The sequence below is a fragment of the Eretmochelys imbricata genome, chromosome 5 (genome assembly GCF_965152235.1).
Source record: "Eretmochelys imbricata isolate rEreImb1 chromosome 5, rEreImb1.hap1, whole genome shotgun sequence".
Classification (NCBI taxonomy): domain Eukaryota; kingdom Metazoa; phylum Chordata; order Testudines; family Cheloniidae; genus Eretmochelys; species Eretmochelys imbricata.
Window position 1 is genome coordinate 119001475 of NC_135576.1, and position 20468 is coordinate 119021942.

The following is a 20468-nucleotide window of genomic DNA, read 5'->3' on the forward strand; positions in this document are numbered from 1 at the left end:
TGAGACTCTGTGCGGGGTGTTTTTCTTTGCAGCTCATACGCTAAAAGACTGAAGATGGTATGTGGGGAAAAATATGGTGATGCACAGGCATCTGGTCTGCTAAACTTGTCAGTTTACACGGACAGCTCAGATCCAGACTTCTTCCTAATGGTTTTCCATGTGCAGTTTTAAGTTATACCAGACAAAGACAAATGACATGCCTGGAAAGTAAATATTACATTGGGTTCAAAATCTGATTTAAAAATGTCTTATTGCTTTATTGGGACTCTTACAGAATTCATGTTTACTTCAATGGCAGTCTGGTTCAATGTTTGTACAGAGGCATTGACACCTTTTTGGAAGAGGTCAAGCTAAACTATGCAGATTAAAATAATGGCAGAATTAAACATGAATTTGTTTTGTGAATTATACAATTTTTCTTTTGTAAAATAAAAAGAGGAACCATCAGAAAATAGATTTTCTGACTTCAGGGTTTTTTGTTTTTTTGGTTTTTTTTTAAAAACTGAAAGATTCCATGGATATATTTTATACAATGTGAATACAGTATGGCTCTATGAAATTATAACTTCTAAAGGTTTATACACTTCTGAAAGAAAATTTTTAAGTTAAACTATTAGCAATGTTCTGTTTTCTTGGACTTAAAAGTGCATAAATTCAAGGATTTTACACATTTCTCAGACTTTTTTTTTGTTTTTTTAAACAGTCTTACATACACAAACCACACCAGGTGTTTTGTTTTCAGGATTTCATCATTTAAAACAGTTCAGTGTAAAACTTGTTACATCTTTTTTTCTGGGGAGTCAAGCCAGTAGGATCTGTCAATAAGTCTCTTTGGCAGTCTTAATATCAAAGGTGGTCTCTCTGAATTCTCTACAAATGATGCTCTGGAAGACGGCAACTGACTGGATGATTGAGTTTGTATAGTTTCAACATTTCTCGGTAGAGTTCCCATGTCAGATGCACTACTATCATCTGCCACTGCAAGAGTCTGCTCATTTGATGTTTCCTGAAATTGGCGATCTACCTTTCCAGAGTCATCACCTAAGTCTCCCCTAGTGGTAGTAATACTGGAATCCTTGTCCAACAGTCCACTTTCACCATCTACTGTGTACTCATCCTTACAATCACTTGTTCCCAGGACAGGGGATGGAGTCTCATTTTCTCTCTCATTAAACTGGGTTGTGGTTGTCCAAGAGATACTACTGTCACACTCTGTATTTTCTTGTATTCCAGTCTCCTTATCACTATCACTGTCAATTGTAATCACAACTGGAGAAGAATGTGATGAGTTACTTGTATGATGTCTCCTGTGTTTCTTCTTGTGCTTTTTCTTTTTCTTTTTATGATGTCTGGTTGTGTCACTAGCTTTTCCTTCGTAAATAATCTCTACGCTTGGACTTCTTGTATTTTTTTTCCTCTTTTTATGTCTACTGCCAACGCTTGCTTGGTTGTCTAAAAGGCTGTCCTGATTTTTGTAGCAACCACTGTATTTTGACAAAGACTTCTGGAGGTCACTTCCTTTCCCTTCGCAAGGGCTTGTTGCATTCTCCTTGTGTGCATTCTCCAAGTGGCGAGTTTTGTATTTCCTTTTTCCACCAGGCTTTTCACATCGCATTCTATCAGAAGTAGTCCGAGATCTATTACTGGATCGACTCCTTGATCTGCGTCTTTCATAGTAATAATATCGGCTTTCATTGTGACTTCTCTGATTTCGAGTATTTGTCCTTTCAGAAAAAGACTGTATTCTGTACTCTGGACTAGCCGACTGCCTTGAATAATGAGCTCTGGCCTGAGTTCTCCTCCTGTACGATGATTCATAGCCATCTCTGTCCATGTTTCTACTGTAAAAAGTGTATTCCCACTGGTATCTACTTTGGTAATTATCTCTTACATAATAATGATCACTGTCTCTGCTCCTCGATCTTCTTCTGCTATGATCATTACTCCGGGATCTTGATCGGCTTACATCTCTAGATATAGTGCTCTCACTACTTAGAGACACTGTCTGGCTTTTTCTAGATAAACTTATGTCTCGAGGTTTTGACCTCCTTTTGTCTCTTTTGGTCCTATGTCCGCTACTATCTCTGCTTCTTGATAGTCTACTTTTTAACCTTTCTTTGCTGTGATGTTTCCTCCTGGTTCTCTGTCCATGGCTGTCTCTGTTGCGAGAGTGTTGTGAATATGATTCTGAACTCCTTGATCTCCTCCTCCTGGATAATCTGTGGCTGCATGGAGAGCACATCCTATCCCTTCTTGTAGAGGAACTTTGTAATGAGTCCTTTGTAGACAAATCTTTTATTTTAGTTGTATCTTTCTCATTCTTTTTTGACTTCATCTTTTGTGAGGGTGAGGTGCTGCTTTTATGGCTATATTTACCATCCTTAGATATAGGAGAGCATGGCGATGAGCACCCACTAGCATCACTGACGCTAAAAACGTGAAACTGGATAGGCTGTGGTTTCTTCACATCCTCGCTTTTCCCATCATCAACTGACTCCTCAGAGTCTGAGGACAGCTCAACAAGTTCTGGTGTTCTTTCAGCTAATGGCTTAACATACCCAACAATGACGCAGTTGTCTGAAGAAGTATCAGTGTCACCATCTGGGGCTGCATTATCTTGTAACTGCCCTTGCAGTTCAGTTCCATTTCTACTAGGTTCTTCATCAGAAGTTTCCGAAGTATCCAAAGGAGAAGCCATGGCAACATGAACCGGCTCTGAGCTAGAATACGATGGCCCTGGAGTTTCATCATCCCAAGGTGCCTGATCAACGCTAGTTGTAGATGCATTATGATCTGGTTCTTGGGAATCTGTCTCATCTGGAGATATTGTAATAACTGATGATTCCGACTGGCTTCCTTCTTCATATGAAGGAGCAGGACAATCATAATTGGCATGCTGATCGTATGCCTCTATGTTAAAAGGACATCGGGCAAAGCTGATGAATTCATGTAAAAAGTGGTTAGTACGATGGAGCAAAAAAGGCTTTAAGTCATCAGAAAAGGCCTGACTCTCCAAATCATATCTAGTCACATTACTCATGATGATATGCTGTACAATATTGACTAGAGACCCATGGGCACCAAACAGGACTGTTAGCTCACGCTTCAGCCACGGAACTAATCTGTGAAGACAAGCGGGGTTCATGCGGAAAAACTCAGCTGAAATGTCTCTATAACGACCACCATCTTGAATATTTCTAACACGCACACCAGAACGATACAGAGCTCTTCGGAAATTAATTATATCTTGTTCTTGAATTTGCCGCAGTGATCTACCCTCTGCACTAGCTTGTCTCCTTGATGCAAGCCGTCTAATCATCTGATGAATTCCTCCATCTCTTTGCCCCACTGGTTGACCAGATAATCCTTCAAATAATATCCCATTATCTGGAGGTGACAGCGTTCTTCGAGAAGAGGAACTCCTTCGAGGATAAGCTGATGTATGACGTTCCCTTGTTAACGTAGTACGGTAACGAAATCTCCGCCCATCAGGACTAGCAAAAGAGCCATTTTGCAAAGGCCTGAGTACATACTCCTTGAAATCATCTTCAGCTCTCACTGTATGGAAGATAGAATGGAAAGGCTGTTTGCAGAGTGGACATTCAGCTTTGTTTTTTGACCATTCCTGTACACAACGAAAGCAGAACCTATGCAAGCAACGATCTAAGTAGGCCACATTGTCAAATCTGTCCAAGCAGATTGGACATTTAGAGTCTGGAGATGTATCTGTTGGCATTGTCTGATGCAGCTTGCTTGTGCCAGCTTTAGGTGAAAAGCTGCTATCCACCGTAAACTCCTCAGTTGTTGATGTCATGTTCTACAAAAGAAAAATGAGGCAAATATCAATAAAAGCTTTGCTAAACTTTTCCTGATCAAAAAAAGCGACATGAAAGTGAACCAAACAAACAACTAAGCTTGTAACAGTTTTTTCTGAGAGTCGAAAATTAAGAATGAACAGCAGCAAGCGCTGCTAACCCATTAGGCCAGAAGAAATTGACATGTAACTGCTTAAGTTATTAAGCTCCCCCTGCAGTCTCTCCCCCCAGAAATTTAGGAAATATTGGTGGTTAAATAACACCTTAATGCAAACAGAGCAAAGGAATAACTGGAAAGATATATGGAACCAGATGCTCATGTTACGTAAACCAGGGATTCTTCATTGAAGTGGAACTACCCTGATTTACACCGTCTGAGAATCTAGCCTGTTAGGCAGAGAATTGCCCAAAAGTCTTTATTTTTAAGCGTAGCTCACCATCTGTGTCCCAAAACATTTTAGATCAATACACAAGAGAAAGCTGGTTTACTATCCTTCAGTCTGTTAGGTGGATTACCAAAATATACATTTTGGTTATTCATCTCTAAGCTTTGATGAGCCACAATTTCCAGTAACTGGAAAAATGTAAATCACTGATGTTCGAGTTACTCCCATTCTTTAACTTCTCCTGTCTTCATTTTAGTGTTTGTTCTTCCCACCTTATAAGCGTCTATTTTTTATTTTCCATATATTTTCCAGGAGCCTCTGCAAGGTCAGCAGCCAGTTTCCCTCTCCAGTCCTTCCACCCATAAAGCAACTTCTGGGATTGATGCAGACAAAATCAATTTTCTTTTGCATAATGCTGCTATGGGAAATTGACTAGGATTGAATTCTCCCCTAGTCAGTTTTACTCACAGCCAGTATTGCTTTGCTCAAGCACTACTTTGTTGGCCAATTGTTCACAGGCCAAGGTGCACCTGAATGAATGGGACAAGTGGTGGGAAAGTATGGAGGCACATTTAGGTTTGTGATTGGCCACCAATCATTCTAAGATGCCTCAAATTCTTCTACGGGTAGCCAGGGGAGATCACTGTTTCAGCAACACTTCTGCACTTGATTTTTACATCATGTGACACAATAAGCAGATAACTACTTCTGTTGACATCAACATATATTTTTGGCAATTACTTTTAAATAGGTACATTAAATAGGTTTCAGAGTAGCAGCTGTATTAGTCTGTATTCGCAAAAAGGAGTACTTGTGGCACCTTAGAGACTAACAAATTTATTTGAGCATAAGCTCACGAAAGCTGTGACTTACCAACTATTAAGTGTACACATAGCAAAATTGTTTAAAGTAACAAAGAACTTAAGAGCTCTTGCCTTTAAAAAAGCCCTGTGTTGGTGTTTTTGAGGGTTTTTTTTTTTTAAGACCCACTTAAGGGTTGCAGGCATCCTAGAACAACCTTTGCCAACACTCTGACATCACCAGCCAAGCAGACAATTTCATACATAAGCTCTAGAAATTCTGAGATGCTGCCACCCTCCCAAACTTCCTGTTTTGGGTACAGGCTTTTATTTTTAAAATTATTATTATAACATTTTAGTGCAAAGGGTAAATAATTATAGTTGTTTATCTTTTCTATACTAGGTAGGTTTCATCAGCTGGCTAGTTCCACAAAAGATCAAGATGTTTTTCATAGTTGTTAGACTTCATATAATGGTGTATTTTTTGTATTTTTTAAAAAGTGGTTAATTCTCTAGTGTCTGATCAAGCTGATTATCCTATTAATTCTACTATTATTTTTGGTCTCTGTACTACCACCAGTAATTGTGATCTAACGGAAGTGTATTATTTATGTAGCTAATACTACACACACAAAAAATATGTTAAAATAATTTTAAGGTTGCAAAGTCAAGCACTCAAAAGTTAGGAAATGCCTGAATTAATGTAGCCCCTTTTTGCACATGCATTTTGATACAGTCTTTAATTACCAGTCCAAATTCCCCATCCCCTCCAACCAACTTCTGGATCCTCATTTGATCTCAGTCTAAATTGCCTTGTCTCACACCAACTCCTTGTTCCAATTTCCTTTCCTAGTCTGTTTCAGTCTACACCCTGGCTGCTTGCCCAGACAGTTCTCATCCACCCCACCGCCCTCAACCCCATACCCTACCTCAGTTGCCACCCTTCCCCAAACAGTCTGCTTGCCTAAACAGTGCCAGCCTCCCACTCACCACACGCCGAGGCTCCTTAACCCAATCTACACCTCCTCCCTAGGGTTGCCAACTGTCTAATCACACAAACCCAAACACCTCTGCCCCACCCCCTGATCTTTCCCCAAGGCCATGCCCCTGTCCCGCCTCTTCTCCAAGGCCTCACTCCACTACCTCTTCTTCCCCCATCCTCATTCACTTTCACCAGGATGGGGCAGGAGGTTGGGGTGCAGGCTCTGGGCTGGGAGGTAGGGCCAAGGGGTTTGGAGTGTGGGAGGGGGCTCTGGGCTAAGCCTGGGGCAGGGGTTTGGGTGCAGGAGAGGGTGAGGGCTCCGGGCGGGTGGCACTTACCTCGGTTGGCTCCTGGAAGCAGTGGCATGTCTGGCGGCAGCTCTGCACACTGCCCCTGCCTGAAGGCACCGCCCCCGCAGCTCCCATTTGCCATGGTTCCCCGTTCACAGCCAATGGGAGGCGCAGAGTCGGTGCTCGGGGTGGGGGCAGCACATGGAGACCCCTTGGCCATGCCTCCACCTAAGAGCCGCAACATGCTGCCCTCTTCCAGGACTGGTGCGGAGTCAGGGCAGGTAGGGAGCCTGCCTTAGCCCAGCTGCACTGCCAGATTTTTAACCGTCTAAAATCTCCCGGATTGGCTTCAGTGGTCTCCAGGAGATTGAGCCCAATTCCAGGAGACTCCTGGCCAAACCGGGAGGGGCTTGGCAACCCTACTTCTCTCTTCCCACTCAGGTCTGGTTCTTCAAACCGATCACATTTGAGTCAAGCTGCTCTTCCTCCAAATTCCTAGACACAAGCAGGGGGAGCATTGACAGCACAGGAGATACAGTCTCCCAGCTCTCAGTGCCTGGTGCTGCAACAGCCAGCAGTAGCAATTGCAAGTGAAGTCCTACTCAGCCCCTGTGGCCCTGACTGCAGTATGCGTATTCCAAACAATCTTCAGCTTCAGTATTTAGTTGCCAAACTCATAAGTCTCTACTGATCATGTGTGAACAGAGATTTTTCAAGGGCTTATAACTTGTCCATATTTGAGCCTTCCCATTCTCTCCCCAGAAACAGTCCACACCTAAAACCAGGGCAATCCCCTTGCCAAATTGCAAAGAATGGAGGCACTAGAGCTTCTCAACAAAATAGAAAGATTTTTATTAATGTAGGCAAAATAAGTCTTCCCTAATCTTGTTCTCAGAAACAGCTGAACCATTATTTGCTGAAATTATTTCAGCCCAAATAATTGACATTTGGCAATGTGATAAGCGGGGAAAAAAATAAAAATAAAAAAAAAATGATGTATCAGGCACCCATAATTATAGATGGTTCTACCAGCTACACCTGTAATATAACTGGACAAGAACTCAGTTAACAACTCAATTGATACATGAGACGACATATAATCCAGATTATTTATCCACAGCTGTACAGACTCAGCAATGCTCAGAGTAAACTGTAGTGTCTGTCTGTCACTAATTCAGCAAATATGATTACAGGACCAAGGCAGCAGAACTCAGGGCTTTGGAGCTGTGCTCCGGCTCCGCTCCAGCTCCAGGCTCCACTCCAAAGCCCTGGCAGAACTGTTAAGTATGAAGATACCACTGTAATAGTTGGTTTTCTGACCATAACTTTAATATGTTATGTGCAGCAATTTGTATACAATTCAGCTGTTGCAAACATGTGAACAGATGTACTATAAAAACATTAAGAATTGATACTTTTTTTTTTTAACAAGACAAGCTGAGAATCAGAGTGTATACAAAGCTGTGTGCACCAACTTCATTTCTGAACATTGAAGTATCTCTCCCAGCCTGAGAATTTCAAATTCAAAGTATTTCTATTTTGACTATCATTATATTCGTTGATATATATATTTATATCATTAGTTGTTATATAAAGGACTACAGTGTGGCCTGCTAAATTTTCAGGCTTTAAGCGAATGAGAGATATGAAATCCTGGGCAACTGACTTGATAAGTCTCACTGTGGTCATGTACAGTTGGGCTTGGTGTTTCTATTTAGAACTGTTATGTGACCCGTTTTGAAAACAGAAAGCGACGAGCACTCTATTGCTCTCCATAGGAAGCCTACTTGAGGATAGCTGGTAACTAACCCTGTACATTACTGTCAAACTCTCCATATAGCCCTAATGGGAACAGTTCAACTCATCTGGCATACTGGCTCAGCCTCCTAACATTAAGAAAGGCACTGAGTGGCAGGGGCTACAAAGTGCCTGTAAGTTCACTCTCCCGCTACACACAGATCTACCACAAATCAGGCAGAATCCAGCTGGGCCACGAGTGCGGGGCAGGGTTGCCAAAGTACTCTCTGCTCAGTCTCCCTAGCTCCTGCTGACCTGAACTCCTGCCCCAACTCTCGTCCCTGCAAGAGTTTAGGGAAGGGGGGGGGGGGGGGGAAGGGGGCGCTCACGAGCTGGGGGGAGGGGCTACTGACAACTCACCTGCGGAAGCACAAGGCACCCACCACACAGTTACTGGCTCTTTACCTGCACCTGGCAGGAAGGTAAAAAAATCTGACCCATATGGGGCGGGGGGCGGAGGAGGGAGCGGAGTATTTCCTGAACCAGGCTAAAGAACAGATTCCCGACAGGGCTGGGCACGACACCGTCTCTGCCCAGGAGCCCTCCCGCCTCACAGACCTGCCCGCCCAGCCCTGACTCTCCACGGACCCGCTGCTCTCAGTCCCAACCCCGGACTCCGCCATTCCCCGCCCAGCCCCGGCGCGAGCAGAAGGAAGGGGGACCTCCCCCGGCAAGGGCGCGGCCCGCTCCCGCGTCCAGCCTCCCTCCCGCCCGGCCCGCTCACTCACAGCAGCGGCGCCGCCGTCCGGTGCCGGCGCTTCGCCCTCCCCGCGGGGCTGCCCCGTGTCCGCCGCTTTGAGTCTCTGGCGGCGGCGGCAGCGGGCGGGGCCCGGGCCGGGGCCCGCGCGCGGCTCTTCCCCCCCGTGACGAAGGCGGCGGCGGCGCCCCCGCTCTGTGAGGTAATTCAGTGGGTCACCCATGAAAGCCGCCTGCCGGAGGCCGGGCCCGGAGAGTGACCAGCGACCAGCCGCCCGCTACACACCGAGACGGCCGGGCCGCGGGCCAGACAGACACCCCGCAAGGGCTGCTGGGATCGGAAAAGACTTGGTCGGAACTCCACGGCTTACAACAACGCCCCCTACGCAGCCTGCAAGGGGGCGGAACGCCGGCCACGTGACCGCTCCGGGCCGCCATCTTGGCTGCGGGCGGCTTCGCCCGGAGATGCTTCACAACCCGCTCATGCAGCTCGCTTTGCGTAGGGTTGGCGCTTCCAGGCCCAACCAAAGATGGCGGCTCGGAGCGCGCGCCCGTCTCGCTCTTTCTCCATGGTGATCTCCCCTTGCCGTGCCCCACGCACGCGCCGCTCCCAGCCCGCACCATGGCGGCGCTGGGCCGCAGCGCCCGGGACTGGCTTTACTCGCTGGTAGGTGCCCGCGCCGCCCCCCGGCCCAGCGCACGGAGCCGGCCGACCCCACCTTGCGGGGGGGGACGCCCCTGCACCACCCCCTCCCCGGCGCGGAGCGAGCCCGGCCCGGTCTGTTAGGAGAGTGCAGCAGAGCCTCCGCTCTCGGCTCCGTGCGGTCCCTGGCCGCTGGCTGGGGGAACGGGGCGCAGCCCTGCGTGAGGAGCAGGTACCGCAAGGACGGTTCTGCCCTTCCAGCTGCCCTTGGAGGCCCGCCTCCTACGGGACAACCCCGGGGCGCCGTTACCCTCTGCACCGTGCACTGAACCTAATTCCATCAAGCCGTCGGTTCCAGGGCCTAGGAAGCCAGAGATCCTGCCTTCCTTTGAAGCACTGAATGCCAGGGCTCAGAGCCAGAAAAGACCATGCTAACGCAGGCAGGTACTATACCAATCCTGTCCCCACCATTACCCTATATAATCAGTATTTCATTAGTGTTTGGCTGGACACCTCAAACTTTTAGGCCAGGGATGGTAAATGATGACCATTTTGCAAATAGTTTAAATATCAGACCAATATTCAATAGAGGTAAACATTTATATTGGTAATGCACAATACCTACCTTTCCAAACATTCTATATTTTCTTCTAACAGATTCTTCTCACCATTGTATTACTTTCATGGGGATATGTTATTTATGCAACAAGAATAGCGGCTCGGTGGCAACTTGAGAAGGACTACCCCGATCAAATGTTGAATATTTAAAGGAAACATGACAGATTGACTGCAGCTGGATTTTCAAACCTGAACACATGTAAAACCAAATTTGAGGACAGAAAAGATTTCCAGATTACCAGTTTAAGTTATGACCTGACCACAAAAGTTTAACAGTGGCAGAAGGCTTCAAGAAAAAAAAAAATCAAGCTTCCTGCACAATTAAAAGGATCAACAGAAATACAGGCAATGCATGTTGTGTGACACTGAGTTTTCTTAACAAATATAGAAAATGAGCACCAGACTAAGAAGCAGCCAAGGAAGAACTGTACACCAAGTGTATGTTCAGTTCATTTGCAGAATGTCTTCTCTTTTACAGACAATGTCTTTGCTAAAGATTTTGTAATGTTTAAAATATGGTACACATGTTTATGTCCAGCAGTATGGCAGTAAGTAACTTTAAGGGTGATTCAACATTTTCCTTCAGTTCATATTTGGCCCTCAAAATAGTTTTATTCAGCCATCATCAGTAACAACTTATACATAGCAACTCTTTTTCCTATTAAATTTGATTGTGGTAAAGTTTTTCATTGATGGATTAAGCAAGTGTAACTGTAGCAGCCTCAACCGAGTTGTGTTTAGAGGTCCGCAGATGTGTCTGGCATCTTGGCTATGTCCAGTAAAGTGCTAGTCACATACGTTACAGTGACATAACTCATACTATCTTCTAGTGATATGGTGTGCTGACCTTCAGGAATAGTCAGGTCCAGGGTGGCTGACGAATTCTGGAATACTGCTAGTCAATAAAGTGGATTGAGTATTTGAAATAGGGTTAGTTCCTGACAGGAACAAGTATTCATAGAAATGTGAGTACGAATCACTATTTGTCACAGTTCGTTTCTGTTTACTCATCTTATTTTGCTGTTGATTCATACAATTAAAGCTATCATGTTTTACCAAACCCTTCTCATACAATTCTTTTTTGCAACATGATCTGTAAGATTTTGTAGTTTATAAACGTTACAATATTGCTTGAGTGTTCATAGTTCAGGTAGGACTTCCACAATGAATGAAACAAAGAGGCTATGTAAAATAATCTTAATAAAATTATTTCTCAATAATATCTGACTTAAAAGTAGGACAGTTACTTTCCAAAATCCTTTCTAAATTTTACTGCACTTGTGCATTACCTGCTGAGCTGATATGTTTTTTTGCCGTGTCTTCCTGTTTGGTTAAATACAATTACATGAGTAGAGATACATAATTGGTTGCTACAATGGATAAAATACAGATAATCTGTTGCCTATTAAGACAAAAAGATTGTATTACTACTAGTACATTGGACTGAAAGCCTACTTCTAGAGTCCATTTCATACAGTCAATCATGAACAGTTTGTTACTATGAGAGTAACTTCCTTAACTAGCCATTTATTCTCTGCCCTAAAGAAAGGTCTGGAGATGGTGTTTTCTATTCCTGCTATACCTAAAAGGAAATAAGATAACATGAGTGTCTCTTGAAAGTGACTTTATTGTTTTATATACATATCTGGAGATATTTAACACATTTTTATAGGAACAAAGATAGAGTTTATAACCTTCAGTGATGACCAGTAGGCTCTTCTTCCATTGGTGGGATTATTTCTCCTGTCTCTAGAATTCTGTCACCCTAATGAAATCAGAAAGATTATTGTGAATATTTTGTCATGGGTCACATTACTATCTAAAATATATAATATGCAAGAGCATAAAAGTACTATTATTTTTATGAGAGCGCCAATTGAGTGAGGCAATATCTTTTAATTGGATCATCTTCGGTTGATGAAACAAGTTTTCAAGGGAATATTATCCATTCTGAAGAAAATAATTGATGCTTCTAAAGGTCTATATCACAATGTTTTTCTTAGTCAGCATTTAACATTTCTTTGTATCAAGTGCCCAAAGTACTGAATAGTTATTTTAATTTTATTCCCTGTACCACTGTTGCCCTCACACACCCACCTCTCCCTTCCCATTTGTTTTCTTTATCTATGAGGCTGACATGTTACAAGAAAATATTTATTTTAATTAACTCACTGGGAATACTTTGGGCTTCACTGTAATAACACCATATGGCATTTTCTGCAATAAAAAACAGATTAGTCAGGATAAGCTTTTTTTAAAGATGGCTGATTAGAAAAAGCTGTTTTCCATATTGCCAAAAAGGTGAAGCATTGATTACAATTAATATTAAGCAGACCCGCTTCTCCCCACTAGGTTACTCTTAGTTTAAAACCAGAAGTATAGAGAATAAAAACACCTCAAACAGGACAAGTCTTCAAAATACTTTATAAATGAAAAGGCTCTCCCAGGGTAAAGAGCCACAGGTGGCCTAATAAGAGTGTTCACTGAATCGTGGCTCAGTGATAGTGTTATTACTTCTTCAGGAAAGCAGTGAGCTTTGTTCTGTCAGTGACTAGTAAAGGAAGCAAGAGTGAGCAAGACCAGGGTTACAAGTAAGCTACAAACAAAACAAAACAACCTCTTAATCATCAAGGCTTATGCAGTTTGAACTAACCTTGTCTTACCAAACATATAGAGGAAGCAACATAAAATTATCCAAACATAAGAGGGCTACTCAGCAAACATTCATTACAACATGTAGCTCTCAGTACGTGGGCTGTGAAAAACCTGGTTTCCCCCAGAATAAACTAAATGCAACTTAATGGATTTTTCCATTCTCTATGGGCACTTTGAAATATTTACATAAGAGTTTCCAAGTTTTCTGATACTAAAAATATTAGCTTTCCAAGGCTGAAAATCAAGTCTAACTATTCTAGAAAAATTAAACGGGAAATGAATAACCTTGATATTCTTCTTATACGTAAGAGGACATACGTTACAGAACTGTCTAAAAGCCAAAAGGGAAAGACAATGAATGGAGTCATTGGTGACTAAATTGAGGCACAGGTACTCAGGGAAATCAGCTGTCACTGGATATTTGACAGAGAGAGTAGATCAAGTTATAACTGATGGGAGCCAGAATGTTGCAGCTGAGTGGGGGATGTTGTGGGCTGTGGCTTGTGGGGCTACAGTGAACGGGATGTATGTCAGAGCTACTGGCATGTCTGTTGAGGCTAGGGGATGGTGGCTGGCATGTATGTGGGATGTGAGGAGCATTCAGGGAGTTGTGTGGGGTGGGATATGTATGGATGGGGGAGCTTTACTGACTAATTTACCGCAGGTGGAGGGGGGGCAATTTCCCCAAGTATACAGGGCCCCAAAATTCTTTAATCCAAGCCTATTTCATCAGGTGTTTTTTCTTATTTTAACTGTAGAATCAATACTGCAGGCAGGGGATTAGAATGTTCAATGCTTAATCCTAGTGCATATAATTGCTGAGTGGGCCTATAGATGAAAACTGTGTCAAGAAACAAGCAACTGAATGGACTGAAGTAGGTTGTTTTGTTTTTTTAAAGAAAAAATGTAAGCCTTATCAACAGTTACTAAGCAGCAAGAAACAGAAAACAGTTTTGTTCATCTGAAGTATTACAGAAATTTGTTTCTTTGCATACTTCAAGATCAAGTATGCCAACAAAGGACACTTGTCTATTGAAGTGGAAAAGCAGAAGCACTGAATAGTTTTATAGTCCTGCAAGTGAAACCTTTTCAACACCACTAAAGTGTACCCAGACAAAAATAAAGCAAAATAATTCTCAGATGCAGTCACCCTTAACTTTTGACTTCATGGTAGATCACAGATGGTGTGTTTTTTGAAGTATGGGGGGTTTTAAGGAGAAAAAGTGGAAGTGTTTACAGGACAGGGAAGTAAATGGTATTTGTAGGGTCAAGCATATACCTTCTGCATTGAAATACAACATGCAGGTTTCTATACTTACCATTACATGGTATTTGACATAGTAGTGAATAACCCAGGCAGGAATAAGTATCCATCTTACAGTAAATACACCACCTTTGTACAGCTTGAAAGTCTGGAAACAAAAGTAAATGAGATTTCATCTTATTTTCCCTTAATTTTTACTATATATAAGCCCCCACTTCAACCTTTAATACCAGCTTTCTTTTTAAATGTCTAGTAATTTAATTGAATTTAGCATTCAAAAGTGCTGGCTTGACAGATTTTATCTCTGGGCTTATTTATTCACAGGAGAACCCCGCAGCAGGGTCGGAATGGGGGCGAGGGGACCCCTCTGGGTCAAGGCTGCCCCAGGGTGGGAACCCCTCAGCGGAGCAGGGTTGGAGGACCCCTCTAGGGAAGGGGAGCCGGGCCTCGCTGACCTGCAGCCGCCAGAAGGAGCCCGGCTGCAGGAAACGCTCCCAGAACCTGGCCACCGGCCCGAGTTTCGGCGGGGGCAGGACGGGCTCGCGCGGACTCAGCTCCTGGTCCTTGAGCCAGCGGCGCCGTAGGACGCGCAGCTGCTGTAGCCGCAGCTTCTCGTCGGGGGTGTAGCCAGACATCCCGAGCCCCGAGACGGCCCAGCGCCGGAAACGCGACCTTCGCGAGCACAGGACACCCCGCAAGCGGCGCGCGCGGGTGGCGTCACCACACACGCTCCCCACTGCTCAGGGAGACGAGCCGTCTATGCGCGTCGCCGGAAGCCGCGACTCAGTGCTTCCGCTATCTTGTGTTGTCAATCACAGACGCTATCCGGAAGGGATACGCTGTATTCCGCCCCCTGCTGGTGGGAGGCCACATGTGCTGCCCGAGCTCAGGCACAGGCGCGTGGCGGCCCCTCTTGCCTGGCTCGCCCCCTGCTCCTGGGAGGCCGAATCCGCAAAGGCCCTGGGGCGCCATTGCGTGCGCATGCCCATAGCAGAGCGCAGGGCGGGCCAGGCTTGGTCTAGTGGAGCTGAGTGTGTGGGGGGAAAAGGGGGCTAAAGACTGGTGCCCTAGGGTTGCCAACTTTCTATTTGCGGAAAACTGAACACCCTTGCCCCGCCTCTGCCCTGCCCCTTTTCTGAGGCCACGCCCCCTCCCCCCATCACTCCTCTCCCCCACCCTTACTCATTTGCACCCGAGGGGCAGGGCCGGATTAGCGCAGGGCCTCTGGGGGCTGCAGCCCAGGGCCTTGGGCTAAGGGGGGGGCCCACAAAAATAAATCCATAATTAAATACAATTCAGTGGTACCAACCCGTCGATCACAATCGAGGGGTTGATCCTGGAGCCTCTGCCAGTCGATCGCGATCTCTGGGCTGCTGAAAGTCCGGCAGGGCTCAGGCAGGCTGCCTGCATGTCGTGGTCCCACGCCACTCCCGGACCAGCAGGAGCGGCCTGCCCTGCGCACTGCAGCTTCAGCCCGTCACCAGCCGTGCACACCCACCCCCATCGTCAGCCACTGGACCCCCCGGACTTACCGCTGGTGGGTGGGCAGCTGGTGAGCAGGGATCTGGCCGGCACAGGACCCACCAGTATTGATTTGGGGGGGAGAGGGAGAGGGAGACAGAAAATATGGGACAATTTGCCCGTTTTTAAGAAAGTCAGGACATCTGCAGGAGGGCTTAAATACGGGACTGTCCCTTTAAAAACAGGATGTCTGGTCACCCTAGACAGGGATGGAGGGGGCATTGGGGGCAGTTAAAGCTTGGCACGTGGGGTGGGGATGGAGGGGAAGCTGTGGGAGGGGGTGGTAACAGCTGGTGTGTGGAGAGGGAGTTGGAGGGGGGAGCTGGTGAGAACTGGGAATGCCAGACAGAACATTTCCCTTTGGAAGATGCAGAATCTAAACGTTTCGCAGGAATTTGTTCACTTCTCCCCAAATCTGGGGCAGACCAGAGCATCTCGTGCAGAAACAGGCCTGAGTTCATCTCCCTGAGCTGTTAACAGAAACAGCCAAAGCAGCAGGACACAGTGTGCTCCATGTAACATCACACCCAGAAACCTATACAAAAAGGACGTTAAGGTTGCAAAGTCAAGCACTCACCAGTGCAGCAATTCTAAATTTAAACCTTTGTAACCTTCATTCAGCCACCTTGGGCATCATGGTACAGGTTTTAATTGCATCATCACATGCTATGTTTGACACAGGACCTTTGCCCCATCCAGTGTACACCATAGATGGTGCTCACTGACTGGGGAGTCATTCAGTATTTCTTTTATCCTCATTATTCCTTGTGTTGCCCCAGGCATTATTTACTGCCCATCCAAACCCCACAACAAATGCAGAATTACTTTCCTCATAGATTTTTCTGTGGTGCTGTCACTGTAATATGTAAAAAGAAAAGGAGTACTTGTGGCACCTTAGAGACTAACCAATTTATTTGAGCATGAGCTTTCGTGAGCTACAGCTCACTTCATTGGATGCATGCCGTGAAAACTGCAGCAGACTTTATATACACACAGAGATCATGAAACAATACCTCCTCCCACCCCACTGTCCTGCTGGTAATAGCTTATCTAAAGTGATCATCAAGTTGGGCCATTTCCAGCACAAATCCAGGTTTTCTCACCCTCCACCCCCCCCCTCCCGCACACACAAACTCACTCTCCTGCTGGTAATAGCCCATCCAAAGTGACAACTCTCTACACAATGTGCATGATAATCAAGGTGGGCCATTTCCTGCACAAATCCAGGTTCTCTCACCTCCTCACCCCCCTCCAAAAAACACACACACAAACTCACTATCCTGCTGGTAATAGCTCATCCAAAGTGACCACTCTCCCTACAATGTGCATGGTAATCAAGGTGGGCCATGTCCAGCACAAATCCAGGCTTTCTCACTGCCCCCCCCCCCTTTTTTTTTCCCCGGACACACACACACACACACACACAAACTCACTCTCCTGCTGGCAATAGCTCATCCAAACTGACCACTCTCCAGGTTTAAATCCAAGTTTAACCAGAACGTCTGGGGCGGGGGGGTAGGAAAAAACAAGGGGAAATAGGCTACCTTGCATAATGACTTAGCCACTCCCAGTCTCTATTTAAGCCTAAATTAATAGTATCCAATTTGCAAATGAATTCCAATTCAGCAGTTTCTCGCTGGAGTCTGGATTTGAAGTTTTTTCGTTTTAAGATAGCAACCTTCATGTCTGTGATTGCGTGACCAGAGAGATTGAAGTGTTCTCCGACTGGTTTATGAATGTTGTAATTCTTGACATCTGATTTGTGTCCATTTATTCTTTTACATCCAGACTTGACGTCCAGTTTGACCAATGTAAATGGCAGAGGGGCATTGCTGGCACATGATGGCATATATCACATTGGTGGATGTGCAGGTGAACGAGCCTCTGATAGTGTGGCTGAAGTTATTAGGCCCTGTGATGGTGTCCCCTGAATAGATATGTGGGCACAGTTGGCAACAGGCTTTGTTGTAAGGATAAGTTCCTGGGTTAGTGGTTCTGTTGTGTGGTATGTGGTTGTTGGTGAGTATTTGCTTCAGGTTGCAAATATGTAGTTTGTTACAAGCATTAATGGGTTTATTTTCACAACACCCAACCGAGGTGAGGCGATATCAGCACTTTATACATGGGGAACTGAGGCACAGAGTCTGTCTCCTATTTCCATCTCAACCTCATTCCGAGTGTACACCTCCTCCCTTTTTCCCCTGCCTGGCCTTCCTGAGCAAGCTGAGCCCTTCTATACCAATAATGCAGTCATGTGAGTATCCTACCAAGTTTCTGTTATGCCAACTATGTCATAGTTGTGTTTATTAACTAGCATTTCTAGTTCTTCCTGCTTATTCCCCAAACTTCGCACATTAGTATACAGACATCTAAGATATTGACTTGATTTTCACTCTATATTCTCTCTTGTCTCTCCCTTATCCCTGCTATAACAGCCCATGCCCCTCCCCCCCCAGATTCTGACTCTTCTCCCACATCAAAGCCCTGATCACTAGGTTAGCCAGTCTATATCCAAAGATGCTCTTCCCCTTCCTTGATAGGTGGACCCCATCTCTGCTGAGCAGTCCTTCTTTCTGAAACGGCATCCCATGGTCAAGGAAGCCGAAGCCCTCCTGGTAACACCATCCTTGCAGCCAGGCATTCACTTCCAGGATGCATCTGACTCTGCCTGGTCCCTTACCCTTGACTGGAAGGATCAAAGAGAATACCACCTGTGCCCCCAGTTCCTTCACCTTTATTCCCAGAGCCTTTAGTCACTTCTGATCTGCTCAGGTTCACACCTCACAGTATCATTAGTGCCACATGGATGAGCAGCCTGGGGTAGTAGTTAGAGGCTTGAATGATCCTCAACAGTCCCTCTGCAACATCTCAGATATGGGCCCCTGGCAGGCAGCATACCTCTTGGGATGCCATGTCAGGCTGACAGATGTCAGAAGAGAGTCACCAACCACAACTAACCTATGTTTCCTTCTGGGAGTGGTGGCTGCGATCCCCCCAGCCGTGGAGGTATATGCCTTCTCCTCCTCCACCTTCAGGGACAATTCCTCATTGCTCATTGACAGAGCAGCATAACTGTTCTTTATCATGATGGTTGGTGGGTTGGGAGCAGGGGTGGAGCACTGCCTGCTGTCAGAAGTAAACAGCAGCCAGCATCCTCCCTGTGACAGAACCATATCTTCCTTTCCTGGTGGTGAGACAGCAATCCTCTCTAGCTGGATAGCTTCCTCGGCCTTAGAGGTCTTCATATGAATACTCTCAATTAATTTCTAATGTTCATGGATGCTCCTCAGCCTAGCCACCTCCTCCTGTAGTTCTTCTACCTGCTTCCTAAGAGATTCCACCAGCAGACACCTTCCACACTGGATGGTCCCCCCAGCCTGGCTTTCTGTGGAACAATTTAATGAGGAACAATTAGCAAGTTCATGCAGTAAGTGGTGGATGACTGGATTCTGACAGGAAGCCCACTCCTGTTGGGACCAGGCGGGCATCACTGGGAGTTGCGGGGGAGAGTATGCTCTCACACTGCAAAGTTTATCTGTGTCTGGCCTAGGGCTGTCCCACATGTATAGTCATACTGTCTCTCTGCCCTTACACTACATTATAATATGCTTAGACAATATTCCCCTTTTCCATTGAGGTCTTGCAACAGGTTACTGTTTCATAGAGTCATAGAAATGGAGGGCTGGAAGGGACCATGAGAGGTCATCAAGTCCAGCCCCCTGTACTGAGTCAGGACCAAGTAAACATAGACCATCCCTGACAGCTGTTTGTCTAACCTGTTCTTTAAAACCTCCAGTGAAGAGGATTCCATAACCTCCCTTTGCAGCTTATTCCACAACCTCACCATCCTTAGAGTTAGAAAGTTTTCCTAATAGCTAACCAAATCTCTCTTGCTGCAGATTAAGCCCAGTATTTCCTATCCTACCTTCAGTGGACATGGAGAACAATTGACCAACTCCTCTTTATAACAGCCGTTACACCCTGAAGAGTTATCAGGTCCCCCCTCAGTCTTTTTTTCTTTATAGCCTCCTGTGGGGGGAAAGGGATATGACTTCAGCCATGGATCTCTAGGTAGGAAATGCCCCAATTCCCCTTTTGTACTTCCATTTCTAGACACTAGTGTGGAAAAAAATCTCTAATTTCAATCCTAATACAACCATTTTGTTTGTTACTCTTTATTTTTATTACTGTAACCATGCTTACCTACACACAAAAAGTCCCCAGGGACCAGCTAACAGAGCAGTTTTGCATCTCTTGTTGGCTTCAGGTCAAAGCGCACATAGACAAGATCCTGGAGGTCTTTGTGAACTGCCTGTATGAGGCATAAGACTCCAGGATCCTCCTAATGGCACTGTCAGGGCTAGCTAAGCTTCTGCAGCAGCTGAAGATAATCAAGATATCTGCCTCCATGCAGGTAACCCTTCTAGCCTGAACCTTCTTTGATGCAAGTACAGAATGGGGCAGGAGCCTGGGGATTTCACCAGCATGCTTAGGTCTCTCACTAGTATAAACTGCCCATTATAAGTACATGTTACTATGATATGAAGGTTTCAGAGTAACAGCCGTGTTAGTCTGTATTTGCAAAAAGAAAAGGAGTACTTGTGGCACCTTAGAGACTAACCAATTTATTTGAGCATGAGCTTTCGTGAGCTACAGCTCACTTCATCAGATGCATACCGTGGAAACTGCATCAGACTTTATATATACACAGAGAATATGAAATAATACCTCCTCCCACCCCACTGTCCTGCTGGTAATAGCTTATCTAAAGTAATCTTCAGGTTAGGCCATTTCCAGCACAAATCCAGGTTTTCTCACCCTCCACCCCCCCCACACAAATTCACTCTCCTGCTGGTGATAGCCCATCCAAAGTGACAACTCTTTACACAATGTGCATGATAATCAAGTTAGGCCATTTCCTGCACAAATCCAGGTTCTCTCACTCCCTCACCCAGCTCTGCGATACAACCGCATTTGCTCCAACCCCTCAGACAGAGACAA

At 45.3% G+C, this 20468-nt stretch overlaps 3 protein-coding genes across 4 annotated transcripts; 1 reads left to right on the top strand and 2 right to left on the bottom strand.

Annotated features, from left to right (window-relative positions):
* Nucleotides 1-231: 231 nt before the first annotated feature.
* TOPORS (TOP1 binding arginine/serine rich protein, E3 ubiquitin ligase) lies at nucleotides 232-9098 on the bottom strand. The gene is made up of 2 exons (XM_077817751.1): nucleotides 8799-9098; nucleotides 232-3817 (listed from the first exon to the last, which is right to left on the bottom strand). Exons 1-2 carry the CDS (start codon nucleotides 8988-8990, stop codon nucleotides 779-781), a joined length of 3231 nt encoding a protein of 1076 aa, XP_077673877.1. The 5' UTR covers nucleotides 8991-9098; the 3' UTR covers nucleotides 232-778.
* Nucleotides 9090-10615, top strand: TZMP1 (transition zone microprotein 1). The gene is made up of 2 exons (XM_077817754.1): nucleotides 9090-9433; nucleotides 10067-10615. Exons 1-2 carry the CDS (start codon nucleotides 9389-9391, stop codon nucleotides 10175-10177), a joined length of 156 nt encoding a protein of 51 aa, XP_077673880.1. The 5' UTR covers nucleotides 9090-9388; the 3' UTR covers nucleotides 10178-10615.
* Nucleotides 10616-10868: 253 nt separating this feature from the next.
* On the bottom strand, nucleotides 10869-14713 carry NDUFB6 (NADH:ubiquinone oxidoreductase subunit B6). Of its 2 annotated transcripts, XM_077817753.1 has the most exons (5): nucleotides 14402-14713; nucleotides 14002-14094; nucleotides 12200-12244; nucleotides 11722-11792; nucleotides 10869-11609 (listed from the first exon to the last, which is right to left on the bottom strand). In XM_077817753.1, the coding sequence occupies exons 1-4, from the start codon at nucleotides 14579-14581 to the stop codon at nucleotides 11724-11726; spliced, it is 387 nt and encodes a 128-aa protein (XP_077673879.1). In that variant the 5' UTR covers nucleotides 14582-14713; the 3' UTR covers nucleotides 10869-11609; nucleotides 11722-11723. The 2 variants fall into 2 exon arrangements, with proteins under 2 accessions (XP_077673879.1, XP_077673878.1); XM_077817752.1 differs by lacking the exon at nucleotides 10869-11609 and having other exon boundaries at nucleotides 11635-11792.
* Nucleotides 14714-20468: the final 5755 nt, after the last annotated feature.